Source organism: Pteropus medius, unplaced genomic scaffold (genome assembly GCF_902729225.1).
Source record: "Pteropus medius unplaced genomic scaffold, Ma_sr-lr_union100, whole genome shotgun sequence".
Taxonomy (NCBI): domain Eukaryota; kingdom Metazoa; phylum Chordata; class Mammalia; order Chiroptera; family Pteropodidae; genus Pteropus; species Pteropus medius.
This window is the reverse complement of record NW_024354550.1, coordinates 6,403,320-6,420,283: the sequence shown is the minus strand read 5'-3', so window position 1 is coordinate 6,420,283 and position 16,964 is coordinate 6,403,320. Positions and strand designations below refer to the sequence as shown.

General features: G+C 31.6%; 1 protein-coding gene across 6 annotated transcripts in view; it reads left to right on the top strand.

The window, feature by feature from the left end:
* The window catches only part of ROBO1 (roundabout guidance receptor 1), a 374,585-nt gene that overhangs the window by 279,777 nt on the left and 77,844 nt on the right, over nt 1-16,964 (top strand). For all 6 annotated transcript variants that reach the window (XM_039855122.1, XM_039855124.1, XM_039855127.1 and 3 more), the window contains 2 exons: nt 12,728-12,736; nt 16,747-16,871. In XM_039855122.1, the coding sequence (XP_039711056.1) occupies nt 12,728-12,736; nt 16,747-16,871 (134 nt within the window). The remainder of the gene's footprint in view (nt 1-12,727; nt 12,737-16,746; nt 16,872-16,964) is intronic.

The window sequence follows — 16,964 nt, the reverse complement described above, 5'->3', positions numbered from 1 at the left end:
TCACCATATATTTAAACCCCCTTTATCCTTGAAATCCTCTCTTCGGCCTCCTTCTCTGGTGACCACCATACTGTTGTCTGTGTCTATGAGTTTGTTTTTTTGTTCGTTTGTTGCTTTCTGTTTTATATCCCACATACGAGTGAAATCATATGGTTCTTTTTTTTTCCATCTGACTTACTTTACTTCACATGATACTCTCAAGATCCATCCATGCTGTCACAAATAGCAATGTTTTATCCTTTTTTATGGCTGAGTAGTATTCCATCACACACACACACACACACACACACACACACACACACACCACATCTCCTTTAACCAATCATCCCTCGAAGGACACTTAAGTTGCTTCCATGTCTTGCCTACCGTGCAAAATGCAGTAGTGAACATAGGGGTACTTATATCTTTATGACTAAATGTTTTCAAATATTTCAGGTAGATATCCAGGAGAGGAATTTGCTGAGCCATATGGTGGCTGTGCCAGTTTACATTCCCACCAGCAGTATATGAGTGTTCCTTTTTCTCCACATCCTGTCCAATATGCAATGTATTATTATTAGCTATAGTTTCCATGCTGTGCATTCCATTCTCATGACATTGATTTTATAATTGGAAGCTTGTACCTTTTAACCCCCCTTTACCCATTGCAACCCCATCAATCTAATCTGTTCTCTGTATCTATAAGCATTTTTATAAATTCTACATGTAAGTGATATCATATGATATTTGTATTTCTCTGATATATTTCACTTAGCATAATGGCCTCGAGTTTCATCCATGTGGTTTCAAATAGCAGGATTTACTTATTTTTTATGAGTGAATAATAGTCCGTGGTGTATACATACCACATTTCTTTATCCATTCATCTATTTATGAACACTTAAGTTGTTTCCATATATTGGCTATTGTAACTAATGCTGCAGTTAACATTGGGGTGCATATATCTTTTCAAACAAGTATTTTGTTTCTTTGGATAAATAATTAAAGGTGGTATTGCTGGATCATATGGGTAGTTCTATATATATATATATATATATATATATGTATTTTTTGAGAAACCTCCATATTATTTGCTACAGTGGCTGTACCAATTTGTGATCCCACTAACAATACACATGTGATCCTTTCTCTCTATATCCTTGCCAATAGTTATTTCTTGTCTTTTTGATATTACCCATTCTAATGGGTGTAAGGTGATATGCATTTTTGATTTGCATTTCCCAGATGATTAGTGATGTTAAGCATCTTGATTAGTCATTTTGGCTATCTGCATGTCTTCTTTGGAAAAAATATCTATTCAGATCCTCTGCTCGTTTTTTAATTAGATTGTTTGTTTTCTTGCTATTGACATATGAGTTCTTTATATAATTTTGATATTAAGCCCTTATTCGAAGATATATGATTTGCAAATATTTTTTCCCATTCAGTAGATTGCCTTTTCATTTTGCTGATGATTTCCTTTGAAAACTATTTATTAATTTATTTAAATTTAAATAGTCGGCATATAATATTATAGTACTTATATTAGTTTCAAGTGTACAATATAGTCATTCTACATTTTTATACCTTACAATGTGTTCATCCCACTAATTCTAGTGATCATCTGTCACTGTGCAAATGTATCACAATAGTATTGACTATATTCTCTTTCATCTTTTCCACCCATTTCTCATTCTTCTCCCCTCTAGAAGCCATCCCTGTGGTCTCCATTTCTATGAGTTTATGATATTTTAGATTCCACATATAAATGAAAGCATACAGTATTTGTCTTTCTTTGTCTGACTTAGCCCACTTAGCTTCTAGGACCATACAAATGACAAATGGCAAAATTTTATTCTTTTTTATTTCTGCATTAATATTCCATTGGATATATGTACCACATCTTCTTAATATATTCATCTATCAATGGATATCTAGGTTGCTTCTGTATCTTGGCTATTGTAAATAATGCTGCAATGAACAAATTAGTACTTTTATTTTCTTTGGATAAATACACAGAAGAGGAATGTTGAGTTATATGGTAGATCTATTTTAAGTTTTTTTTTTTTTAGGAATCTCCATACTATTTTATGTAGTGGCTGCACCAATTTTCAGTTCTACCAACAGTGCACAAGGGTTCCCTTTTCTCCACATCCTTGCCATCATATGTTATTTGCTGACTCTCTGATAATAGCCATTCTGACTGGTGTGAGGTGGTGTCTCACTGTGGTGTTGATTTCCATTTCCCTGATGATTAACAATGATAAATATTTTTTATATGTCTCTTGGCTATCTGTATGTCTTCTTTGGAGAAAGGTCTTTTCATGTCCTCTGCCCATTTTTTTTTTATCACAATGTTATTTTGTTGTTGTTATTGAGTTATATAAGTTCTTCATATACTTTGGATATTGACTTCCTGTCAAATTATTATTTACTAATATATTCTCTCATTCAGTAAGTTGTCTTTTGGTTTTGTTGATGGTTTCCCTTGCTTTATAGTAGCTTTTTAGTTTGATGAAGTTCCATTTGTTTATGTTTGCTTTTGTTTCTTTTGTTCAAACGGATATATCCAAAAAATATTACTCAGACTGACGTCAATAGTTTACTACCTGTGTTTTCTGCTAGGAGTTTTAATAGTTTCAGGCCTTATTTTTAAATGTTTAATCCATTTTGAGGGTTTGTATATTTATATTGTGGAAGAGAGGGATCCGGTTTAATTATTTGCACATATCTGTCCAGTTTTCCCAATATCAGTTGTTGAAATGACTGTTCTTTCTCCATTGTATATTCTTGTCTTCTTTGTTGCTGATTGGTTGACCATATAAATGAGGGTTTATTTCTAGACTCTCTATTCTGTTCCACTGATATATGTGTCTGCTTTTCTTCTTCTTTTTTTTTTTGGTGCCAGTACCATAATCTTTTGATTATTATAGTTTTGTAGTATAGTTTGAAATCAGGGAGTGTGATACCTCCAACTTTATTTTTCTCTCTCAAGATTGCTTTGGCTGTTCAGGGTCTTTTGTGATTTCACATAAATTTGTTCTATTTCTGAGAAGAATTTCATTGGTATTTTGATAAAGGATTGCATTGACTCTGTGGATTGCTTTGGGTAGTATGGCTATTTTAATAACATCAATTATTATAATTCATGAGTACAGTATATTCTTCCATTTATTTGTGTTCTCTTCAATCTATTTATTTGATGTCTCATAGCTTTGCAAGTACAGATTTTTTACCTCCTTAATTAAATTTTTTCCTAGATACTTTATTCTTTCAGATACAATTGTAAATGAGATTGTTTTCTTAATTTCTCTTTCTGATTGTTCATTATTAGTATATAAAAATGTGATGGATTTCTGTATATTAATTTTGTATTCTACTACTTTATTGAATTATTTTATTCTATCGTTTTGTGGATTCGTTAGTGTTTTCTATATATAATGTCATGTCATTTTCAAATAGTAATGGTTTTACTTCTTCCTTTCTAATTTGGGTGCCTTTTATTTTTTTTCTTGACTGATTTCTATGGATAAAACTTCCAATACTATATTGAATAATAGTGGTAAGAGTTGTCATCCTTTTCTTGTTCTTGATCTTGGGGGAAAAGCTTTCAGCTTTTAACCATTAAGTATTATGTTTGCTGTGGAGCTTGCCATAGATAGTCTTTGTCAAGTTGAGATAAGTTCTTTCTATATCCACTTTGAAAATTTTTGTCATGAAAAGATGTTGAATGTAAATAACTTCTTAACGACAGTTATTTTGTTTAGGCGATGGAGCCAAAACATTTCAGAACCAAAATTACATTAGAATAAGGTTTAACTATTTTTTAAAAACAAACAAGTCATGCAATTTAACAAAAATAAAAAGGATTTTAAGAGTTGTGCATATCTAAAGTCTAATCCTCCAATCTACCTGATGTGTGACCCTAAGAAAGGTACTTAATCATCACCTTCCACCCTTTACAAAATTGGTACATCGAACTCTTTTCTATTGATTTGTTGAGATTGTTTCTAGTGCATGATCTAACACATAGTTAGCTAATATTGATGGCTCTTCACTGAACTGAGATTTAGAAAGGTTATGTGACATGTGCAGAATAGACCTAGTTACTTTTGGACAGAATCTTGATCCAAAGTCATATGTCAGTAGAATAATTTTATTATTATAGCATCATATATCTTAACTGTAGACCTGCCATGAAATATGCTATTTGAAGATAGGCAGTCCAATTTTTCAAATAAATTTTTGAGCACTTTCTGTGTACAAAACAGTATACTGACACTGAAGGATGCACAGGTAAATAAGGCATGGATGCTGCCTTCATGGAGTTTATTATAACCTAATGAAGAAAAGAAATATGCACAAATAAATACAGTATTGGCAGTAGAATGTGTATTTGTAAAGATTTAGTTATGCTAGGTGGGGAGAAAGTGCTCTCAACTAGGCTATGGGTATATTATTGTCATTTGTTCATTCTTTTAACTGATATTTATAATGTGAACAATGTATTCAACTTGGTTAAGTGCCAAAGAAATTATGGCAAATGATATATTGAAATATGTACCCTCATGAAGCTTATAGGCTAGTATGGGAAACAGACATTTATAGAATAATCACACAAATATGTGATTAAAAGTACAATAAGTGCTCTGGGAGAAAAGCTAAGGTTGCTATGAAAATGTATAGTATTTAATATCAAATTTAGAGATAGCTTCTTGAAGATGTATTTTTTTTTTTTGAGCTGAGAACTAAGGTGAGTAGGAATTAAATAGGTAAAGGAGGAGGATACAGCATAAACAGAACCAGAGGTAAGATGGAGAATAGTGTTCTTAAGGACTAAAAGAAGGCCTGTGGAGCTAAGTTAGGGAGCTATAGGACAAGATGCGATAGGAGAAGACACTGAAGAGTTACATAGCAATCCATGTTAAGAATTTTTCTCGCTATTTTAAGAGTAATGGGAAAATATTAAAAGATTTTAAGCAAAAAAGTACTATAATCAGATTAGTTTAGTATTTTTCTTAATCACTCTGGCTACATTGTGAAATTGGATTAGATGAAAGAAAGACAGTAGTTCAGGTGAGCACTATTGGATAGCTTGGGCCAGAGTGGTGGTAATAGGAATAGAAAGAGGTGGATGTAATGGAGAAATAGTTACAAAATAAAAGCAATGGAATTTGCTAATGGGTTGTATATCTCAAGTAGGAGGGAGAGGAAAGATCTAGGTTTCTGGCTTTCTAAATTGATTTAGTGAATATTACCATCAAAATTATGCTCCTGAGCTTCTATGCCAGGTGGCATACACATTGTTATAGGTTGCTGGTTAGTTGCATTTCAATCTCAGCCTCCTTAGTAGGCAAATAAGTAGGTTGCACTGCTTAAAACTGTTTTTTAGTACAGTTGACACATGTTTTGAAGCAGAAGGAGAAGAGGGAGAATATTAGCTTTTTCCTGAGTATCTATGATATGTCAGGCATTATGCAAGGTACATTTTTTGGAGAAATAATTATTTGTTACTATTCTGTTCAACTTTATATTGAATAATCTTTGCAAGGTTTCTCAGTCCTGGCACTGTTGACATTTGGGGCTGGATCATTCTTTGTCGTGGGGAGACATTTTGGACATTATAGTATGTTTATTAGCATCCCTGGACTCTGTCCACTAGACGCCAGTAGCAACCCTCCTTGCCCCCTCTCCTTCAGTTTTGGCACCAGAATTATCTCCAGAACCATCGATCTATAGAATAATGTAAGATTTGGATGGAAGGGAAAAGTTCATAGTATTTGATATATCCATTAAATATGTTCTAAAAATGTTCCTCAATAACTATTTTTACGTCTGAAAAGTTAAAAGACATAATGACAGACTTTTATGTTAAACACAATCTTCTGCCCCAAAAGATATTATAATTAGTATTAAAATATCCTGATAGCTTTTAATTATTAGATATCTTTCATAAGTGTCTATACATATAATTTCTCCAGCATAACAGTGACTAGATTTTGTCAGCTGAAATTCAGAAAGCTTCACTACTTGAAAATTTTAGTGTTCCTCTGTTTTAATAAAAATGTGTTTCTTACCCTGAAAATCTTATAACTCACTACTTTTTCTCCACTCATGGTCTTCTGGAATTTGGTATTCAGAGTTCTAATTTATCAGATTTGTTAATTGTGCCCTTCTGTTCAAAAAGCACTATATATAAGAATGAAAACAGATCACATCAATTTTAGAATCCCTTAGAATTTAGCTACTAATAATGAAAACTAATGTCTATAAAATAGCAGAATTCCCTAGTCAAGGTGATTTCATTTATAACCCATTCAGAAAAATTGAGATCTCCATTTAAAAGTACCAAAATCTTAATATTAATGTTGTGCCAATTATGCAAACTTTTTACTTTCTTGGAATTTTCTAATGTCTTTTGGATTTATCATATGAGCTATGTGTATGAAGTACTTCATCAACTTAAGATAATATTAACTGAATAGAATATTTTTGAGGGCATTTTCTAGTAGAATATACATTTGTATATAAATAATTTTAAGGGAAATTACTGTGAGCAGAGGAATATGTTTGTTCTCTTGCTTTGCTTCTGAATTTCCACACTCTTAAAATCATAGCCTAGAAAGCACTTTGAGTCAACTGCTCTATTCCTTTACCAGACAGGGTTATAGCTAAACAAACATGACCAAATGGATATAAATCCCATTTTTAACGACCTCTAGAGACATCACAGTTGTCAACCAATTCATGGTTCAGTGACCTTTACTGTTAACTGCTTCTTCCTATACTTTTCCTAAGTCATTCATGCTATTATTTAGGCCCATTATCTTCTCTTCTGGACTAAGATTGGCTGGTCCTTGTATATATTAGACCTAATCCGAAGACTTCTTAAGATTCCGTCCAGATAACTTATTTTCTCAGGCCAAAAAAGTCTCTTCCTCAAGCTTTTTCAAACATTTATCATCTTTCTGACTCATCTCTTCTGAATATTACTAGCAGATAGAAGAAATTAGTCTTTTCTTTCTCTCTTCCTCTCTCCCTTCTTTCCTTCCTCATTCCATTTTTGCTTCCTTAGCTTATCTTATTTATACCTAAATATTATTTTCTGAACAATGTACATTCTTAGAATATAGAAGATTTCAAAGTAATTAAATAATTTGGAGTCCTTTGATGTAGCATTCAAAAAAGGAAGAAAGTCTCTTACTCTAAGAGAGAGAGAGAGTGTGTGTGTGCGAGTGTGTGTGTGTGTGTGTGTGTGTGTTAGTGAGAGAAAGAGAGAGAGAGAGAGAGACTAAATTGTCTCAAACTTTTAAACAGTTTTTTTTTCAAACTATTGGTACATAAGATTTGTATTTACCTCCCACTATTTTAGGAAACTATCCTTATTTTTTTTTTAGATGCAAAAAACAGAGCAAGAGTTTTATAATTATGTAATTTATATCTATTATATAAATGTGTGAGAGTGTGTATATATATATTTGGACTTTCCGTAACTCCCTTTCTCTCCCCACTCCAAGAAAATATAATCTAGGTGAAAATAATATGCTTTCTATACAAACTCAGTCTTGTGGCAAGTTCTCCAATCCCTCACACCCATCTAAACTTTCTTCTGTGTGTATGTATGTGTGTGTGTGTGTGTGTGTGTGTGTGTGTGTGTGTAGTTGTTACTGGAGACATTGTAATCCGCATAATGTTCATATGTTGAAAAAATAAATACTAAGTTTTAATGTTTTTTAAAAATATATTTAGTTTTAAAAGTGATTTTTACCTATTTGACATATTTACTTTAAAAACTTTTTGTGAAAATATTATTTCTTCTCATGTTTCAAAGTCTATTATTTTATTCAGTTTACAATGATTTTAAGTGATATAATTAAAATTGATTCACCCTTAAGAAATTATTGCATTACTTTCTTTTCCTAAAAGATAAACTTTTCAAGAGGCTTTAAGTCCGGCTTTCTTCTCACCTGTCAGTTTTCCATGTCTTTTTAAAACTATAGCTAAACATTCTTAAAAGATTTTGAATATTATAAAGAATTCTTTAAAAAATGTTTTTTTTTATGTAAGTAGTAATAATTTTGGTAGTAATGATTTTAGGTTAAACAGTTTATGCCAGTTTAAATGGAAAATCAAATACATTTTGTATCTTACTTCATATAATTCTCCCCAAACTGGTTAACCAGCAGGAAAATTTGTACAAAGTCTGGGATTTAGTCAAGATGCCTGGAAAGCAGTCTTTGATTAGTCATCTGTGACCTTGAGAAGGTTATTTGACAATTTAGAGTCTTCATTTCTCCTGCAAAAAAGGATAAGGTTAGACTGGTAATTTCTAAGGTCATTCCCAGCAGTAACATTTTAGAGTTTTATTGTTTTATTACAGATAGAAACAGACAGGCTTTTCCCCTTTCTTAGGGAGAAAGAGGAGTTAGATAGAGGTGTTCCTAGCCTTTAAAGTAGAAAGAAAGAAATTGAGAAGAGTTATGAGGAGAGTAGGAGTGAAGCCACTCATAAATCACAAATTTTAGAAGACAATGAACAGGATCAAATGACTCTGATTTTCTCTGATTCTTTCTGGACATAGTTAACTGGACACTAATGGGTACTGCACATACAGATGGGTACAGAAGGTCCTTGCCCTCTGTATGGAAATAAAATCTTTTGACCTGACCCTTAGACAAATATGGAGAATGGGGAAATCTGAAAAAAAAGTTCAAGAAATTTCTGTAACTTATTTTTTAGAAGAGGAAGTCTTTGGTAATAATTTCCTTCAAATAAGTATAAGAATTTTATGTGGAGGATATCCATGGCATTTATTTGTTTACTGAAACTAGAACAAATGAAAGGTGGGGGTGAATTATGACAGAGAAGAGGAATAATTTCCTAAGAATCACGGTCGTTAAAAGCTAAAATGATCTTATAGAAAACTATAAAATACCTGAGAATCAAATTTACCAAGAAGGTAAAAGACCTCTTCTCAGGAAATTCTAAGTTATTGGAAAAAGAAACTGAAGAAGGTACAAATAAATGGAAGCATATACCATGTTCATGGGCAGGAAGAATCAACATCATTAAAATGGCCATACTACCCACAACAATGTATAGAGTCAGTGCAATTCCTATCAAAATACCAATGGTATTTTTCAGAGAGCTAGAACAAATAATCCTAAAATTTATATGGAACCATAAAAGACCCCGAATAGCTACAGCAATCTTGAGAAAGAAGAACAATGTTGGAGGTTTCACACTACCTGATATCGAAATATACTACAAGGCTACAGTCATCAAAACAGCATGGGACTGGCATAAAAATAGTTATATTGATCAATGGAACAGAATAGAGAGCCCAGAAATAAATCCACGCCTATATGCTCACTTAATATATGACAAAGGAGGTAAGAATGTACAATGGGGTAAAGACAGCCTCTTCAATAATTGGTGTTGGGAAAATTGGATATACATGCAAAAAAAAAAAAAAAAAGAAAGAAAGAAAGAAAAGAAACTGGACCACCTTCTTACACAGTATACAAGAATAGACACAAAATGGATCAAAGACTTAAATAAACCATAAAACTTCTACAAGAAAACATAGGCAGTAAACTCTCTGATATTACTAACAGTAATTTCTTTTTGGATATATTTCCCGGGGCAAGGGAAACAAAAGAAAAAATAAACAAATGGGACTACATCAAACTAAAAAGTTTTTGCACAGCAAACGGAACCATCAATGAAACAAAAAGACAACTGACTGATTGGGAGAAGATATTCGCTAATGATACATCTGATAAGAGGTTAATATCCAAAATATATAAAGAACTTGCACAACTCAACAACAACAAAAAACAAACAATCCAATTAAAAAATGGGCAGAGGACTTGAACAGATACTTCTCCAAAGAGGAAGTATAGATGGCTAATAGACATATGAAAAGATGCTTAAAGTCACTAATCATCAGAGAATGCAAATTAAAACTGCAATGAAATATCACCTCACACCTGTCAGAATGGCTATCATCAATAAATCAAAGAACAAGTCTTGGTGAGGATGTGGACAAAAGGGAATGCTCATATATTGTTGATGGGATTGCAAATTGGTATAGCCGCTATGGAAAACAGTCTGGAGGTTTCTCAAAAAGTTAAAAATGGATATACCCTTTGACCCAGCAATTGTACTTCTGGGTATTTATCCAAAGAAAACTAAAACAATAATTCATAAAGATCTATGCACCCCAATATTCATGGCAACAAAATTTACAATAGCCAAGATATGGAAGCAACCTAAATGCCCATCAACAAACAATTGGGTAAAGAAGTTATAGCTCATATATACAATGGAATATTACTCAGCCATTAAAAAAAATGAAATCCTACCATTTGCAATGACATGGATGGACCTAGAGGTTATTATGCTGAGTGAAATAAGTCAGACAGAGAAAGATAAATACCATATGATTTCACTTACATGCGGAATCTGAAGAACAAAAAGAACAAACTAATCAAAAACAGACTCACAAATATAGAGGATAATTTGGCGACAGAGAGGAGTTGGGGGGCTAGGAGAATGGGGTGAAGAGTTAAAGAAGTGCAAATTGGTAGTTGATAGATGGTCATGGGGATGAGGAGCACGGCATAGGGAATGTAGTTAGCATTAATATATTGGCTAGGTGGAAAACCAGAAGAGAGAAGGAGCAATTAGGGGGATCATTTTATAAACTATGTAAATGTCTAACCAACGTACTGTGTACTTGAAACTAATTAAAATAAATTAAAAAAAAAGAAAAAAGCTAAAACGATAATTTAAGATAAGATTCTCTCAAAAATCTTTGACGTTTTAGTAGCTTCTATGTTAGGTGTTATTTTTTAGATAATTTTCAGTGTCCTTAATAAACTATGAAATGCTTTTAGTTATTATTTGTCATTGATATGATATGCAAATATTTAGCTTGAAGTTCTTAAACACATTGGATTTTAATTAATAAAAGATTCAACCCCTATGACCTAATCACTGGTAAAACCTATAAGCAAAGAAAAAATATTTTTTTGAGCTGCTTCCTGGTCTTTTTCTTATTTGTAACATGTTGAGTATTTTTGAAATGTTTAAGGAATTTTAAATTACTAAAAATATATGACTAGAAAATATTTAGAAATCATTCCTTAAGTCTTCGACTTTAAATAAGCCTTGATTTTTAACTGCATCAGTCTAATTAGATGAATTTATTTTCACAGATTACCCCAAAAAATGACTCTACAACTTTTTGTTTTTCCAAAGCAAAATTTTGTTGCTACAGTTTGTCAGGTTCTCTTTCTTGTAGTTTCTAAATATTTCTTCTTGTCATTTAAAAACATTTATCTTTGAGGTTTCAAGAAGTGGAACCAAGTTCGATTCGCTCAGTGTTTTTAAATCTAGATAGCATAGTCGATACTATGAGAAAACATTATCTTTGAGTAAATTAGAAAGATTTTTTTCTTTTCTTTTCTTGCCTGAGTGAATGAAAAATTATGCTTAAAGGTTGTGTGTGTGTGTGTGTGTGTGTGTGTGTGTGTGTGTACCTTTCGAGTGAAAAATAAAGACGTTATTTCACTCACATTGAAGGGAAACTGTGAGTTAAAAATGTTTCTGAGTTACCTTTAGTTTTTCATACATGGTAACAATAGGCAAGAGAACTTTCTGTCTCTGTTTTAAAACTTTACCATTTCACAGCAGCAGTGCTTGGCATAGTTTATTTATTTAAACTATAGGAAAGTATATCAAGTCTAATTAATTTTGAATTGCTGAAAGACATGGGAATTATTTGAGTAAAGTGTATTTACTCAAATACACAATGGGTGTCTGTGGGGCTATTATGAAAAAGTTCTGCATTTGACAGTGATAATTACCTTTGTTTCTGAGAGAGCAATACCATTTTTCCAGGATTTAAAATATGTATTATGTAATATGTTAAAATACTCTGTGTTTCAGCATTGAAAACAGGTAATGTGATTATGACTTTATTAGATAGAGTTGTAAAGTTTCTTTCTATTTTCAATATGTGTTCACATTTTTTCTGTGTGTCCTCTCAATTCAGTGTATGCAAGAATTTAAATGTAACACCTTTGAGTAACCTTGCTATTCACCCTATGGTCATGAACCAGCAGCACCTGAGTGGTTGTTAGAAATGCAAATCTCAGACCACACTCCTGACCTATAGAATCATAATCTGTATTTTAATGAGATTTTAGGGTGATTTTTGTATGCATATTCAAGTATGAGAAACAGGGGTTTAATAAAATATCATTGGTGGCATGAAACTATAAAAAATTAATCTGATAGTGGGGTTAGAGAATTTAACACTTAACTTTATCTTTGATTAAGATGTTTGATTTCTATACTATGTAGCATTAGCAGTTAAGATTTACAGTTTTTTAAACCCATTATATGTGTAGTTTCTAACCCTGCCATATGGTAGCAAAATATAAAGTCATTGAAAATCATTTTATGATTTTATAGCTGTCATCCATTGTAGCTCAACCATTTAATCATTTAAGAGATTTTAAGATTCATTTCTATTTTTCTTAAATTATTCATGACTATACTTAAAATGCTAACAAATATTCATTCATGGACAGTATGAGCCATCTATCCAAATATTAATGTGTTCTTTATTTTATTTTAAAAGAAAGATCACTGTTAAGTCAAATCTTATTACTTTTTCTTTTTTTTTTCTTTTTCTTTATTTTAATTTATTCCATGTTTTCTTTTTCTTTTGTTTTAGTTGGGTCTGGTAAGTTGACATTTTATTGGCCATCTTCTAATCACCGTGTCACTGTGACTGGAACTTCTCTTCCCCTTTCCATCCATACCCTTCCATGTCCTTCAACCAATCAGCCTCCATGTTTCACTTGTTCATTGGCAACAAAGACAGACTGCACAGAATAAACTCTGCAGGAAGTATGGGTAACTGACAAAGAGTAAAGGTAATGGGGTTGCTAACTTTATGTCTTATTAAATGATATGTGATCTGCATCCTTTTATTTTTTCTCTCCTTAAATAAGTGATAAAATAAGTAATATGACTGTAACTTGGTTAAGTACTATTTCAACTTATACCTCATAAGAAGAACAAACAAACCAAAATAGGTGCCCAGAGAACAATTTTTTTTCTTTGCTCCAAAGTATGTTTATGTATTCATGTTTGTCTATCTGAGTTTTTGTAACTATTGTTTTATAATAGTCATTAAAAGCCCTGTTGATAAATAACCTTGTACTTAGGGCTTTTTAGATTCATTTTCATTTCTATGTATCAGATTCATCCCATTTTATGTAAGAAATAACTACATGATGTACCTCAAATGTATTAAAATTTACTTTGATAAACATTTGTCCTCAAATAAATAGTCATTAGATCTCTAAGTACTTTCGTAATTAGCATGTTGTGGAAGATCCATTCACATGGATGCTGGAACACCATTTTTGGAAAATTTTGCATGAATGTGCCAGGGAATAATTTTGATCCTAAAAGAATCTAACTACTTTTTAAGTTACAAAGCAATACAAATATTATAAATACATTACTTCGTATTAATATAGGTAGGATGAATTGTTCAATAATGATGATGCATTAATGAGATATTTGAAAAAATAGCTTTCTATATACTACTATATATACACAAATATAGATGGTTAAAATTTAAACATAAAAAATAAAGACAAAAGTATGGGATGAGAATTGAGGTGAATACTTACATAATATAATTTAATATGTATTGTATAATCTATATTATATAATTTTATTGACAGAGTAAGAAAAATGCCTAACCAGATTAGAAAGACTGTTAACAAAATGGAAATATGTATCTACAAGGTGTATGAGAAATGGATAAAATTTTAGCCTATAAATACTTCTTAGAAATCAAATAGATTAACATAAAAATGCAATCTCAACAAATAAGATACCAATGACGAGGTAATGTGAAGGTAAATGTTTAAGGTTGCTGAATTAAAAATGATAATTAAGAGGAGATTCTGTTCTTTTGACAAAGATGTTAATGCTCAGTGTTGTGAGATTTGGGAGGAAAGTGCCCTATTAGAGAAGTGTCAGGTGAAATAATCTTGAGTATAACTGAGAAGGATGTTAAACACAACTGTTTTTAATAGTGAAAGTTAGGAACAATTCAAATTTAAAACCAATAGATTGGTTAAATAATTTAAGGCAATTTGTATATGGATTAAACAGTGATTAAAATAAGATTGTTGGAGAATATTTTAAAACAATATGACCCAATTTGCATAGTCAAATTACAGTGTAGTTTTTCTTTTTTTTTTTTTATTTGCTTGCCTAATTTTCTAAATTTTCAGCACTGACTGTATGTGACATTAATAACATGATTATATATTTTTGGTTATATCAAGTTTAAATGTTGGAGCCTTAAAAAATATTTCAACATTTTATCATAAACATTAAGTAGATGTATAGGACGGATGACCTTCGCAGTCTACATAGGTGATGATGATAGATTGATAGATAGGCATATTTAACCCATTTAAATTATTTTTAGAGATATGTCTACATCTGATATTTAGCATACATGTAGAAAAGGATTTTTTAAAAGTTGTATTTCTAAGACATATCTTGTGGCTGATGTCACTGTTGATGTTGGCTCAAGAATCCGCCTACAAAATATAGTAAATTCATTTCCAGGCAAATATCCTGTGTGGAAGTATTGCTGTAGAATAAATGTAGTTAGCATAAGGGTTTGTATCCCCTTGTTCCCAAATAAGTCTTTGAGGTTTGAAGAAAGTTGGCATTTCATAAAAGAAACATGGATTCTGGAACACATTATTACACATGCTTCTGAGAGTTAGGAAAGAGACCACCCGAAGTTTTTTACTTGTCTAAGTGATTTAAACATTTATATTTTCCTACTCAAATTCCCTGCATATTGGAAAGTCATATTCTTCCATTCATTTAATTAATCATTTGGTTTTCTTTCATTGAAACGAACCAAAATCTTTTCTGGCTTTAGTTTATTATCCAGTCAATCTTTACAATGTTTTCTTCTGATATCTATATCAATTTTTTCAATCCTTAACGAAGGAATCAAATACTCCTGTATGGATGCATATGGAGGAAAATCCTCAAGCAATGATGCACATGCCTGTTATTATACCTAGATAATGATAGTGTTTGCTAAATTCATGAGTGAAGCACTCAATTACAATCAACATTTTAAAAAAATTATAAGCTAGAACTTCAGCTTTACCAAATTGAACCTAAACTATACCTCCTAACTTTTTATTTTCTTCCCTATAAAGTTACAGGACATTTGAAGGCATTTGACCTGATTCTTCAGGTCTCCTATAATTTTCTAGTCAAATGGTATAATTTCTACTAAACCGCAATTAAAAATAAAAAGGGAGTTTAGAAGAAGTTAGGATATCTAATTGCTCTCTTCAGTTTTGCCACCATGTAATCTTTGACAAGTTGCTTTACATATCCCTTTTTTAAGAAGTTTATATTTCAATTTATATATATTTATATAAATTTATAAACTTTATATATAATATATAAGTAGTTGTATATATGTCTTAGCTATAATTGACCAGAAAATATTTACAAGAGAAAGAATACCCTTTTAAATCTTCACCTTTATTAACAAAGAAATCATAATCTTGTGAGCAGAGTGGTAGCATTTGTGGACATATTCTGAATATAATTTTTTGATTCACATTCATTCATTTTACCGAGTTATCCTAAGTGACTGACATAAGTAACTAAAAGTACTTTTAAAGAAAACGTTAGAAACAATAGAGCAGTCTTAAAAAGTGGATTAGAAGAACTGTATCCTGTATAAACTGTTTAATGTCTGGCTTGAAACGTTCACTTCAGTTTGACCTGAGACAAGAGAGGAGCATAATTAGGTGTTTCAGACAGCTGATAAGAAATGAATTTGAAAAGTGTAAACAGTAGGTAAAAAGACTTACATTCAGTACACATTTCTCCAAGCATAAAGCACGGCCCAAACAAGCATTTTTTTTTTTTTTTTTCAGGAGTGACTCCATCAGCACACCTAATGTTTTCAGCTGCCATTGCTCTCAATGTTAACTGACACAATTTTCTGACACTCTATTTACCGCTGGATGAAGTGGCCATTTAAGTCTGTATAAATCAAACAGTTTGTACAAAGCTGGCAGTATTTATAATGTCAGGATGAGCAGATGTTTCAAATTTGCCCTCATTTCCATACATATTCTGTTTGAACATGCCCTTGCCTATGTAAATGAAGGAAGCATTCGACTCCACTATAGCTTCAAATTCATTTCTATTCGAGTTATTGGACTGAGAATTTTAAATGGTTAGCATTTGCATGGTAGCATTCCGGGAGCTTTTAAAGTAATTTAGGAACTACCTACATCAGGAAGTCCTTCTGTGTATGATTAAAGTCCATTCATCTTTAAGCAACTCTAAATGAGAAAAGGTATTTATTCATACAAATTTCAAATGTACTTTGAATGTAAAGGGTCAAATTGTATCTCAGAGACTCTTTTCATACAGTTAATCTTAAGTCAGGTAATAAAAAACCTTTTCACAAAACCCTATTCCATTCTATAAATGGAATTAACAATTTAACAATTTAGTTTCAATTGAATTAAAAATGAGAATTGGTACATTATGTACTATAGTACATAACGAGTTGTATAAAATAACAACAGTACTTGATATATCAGCAGATTGTCTCAATTAGGACAATAACTACATGTTTTTATTCAGTGTACTTTGTTTCATTTCCTTTAGAACCTCCGCATTTTGTTGTGAAACCCCGTGACCAGGTTGTTGCCTTGGGACGAACTGTAACTTTTCAGTGTGAAGCAACTGGAAATCCCCAACCAGCTATTTTTTGGAGGAGAGAGGGGAGTCAGGTATGAGCTTGGTCTGTTGTTTCAATCAGCAAAGATGAATGCTAGATATAAAGAAAAACAACATTTTATTTAGTCATACAGCTGTCACTTTAA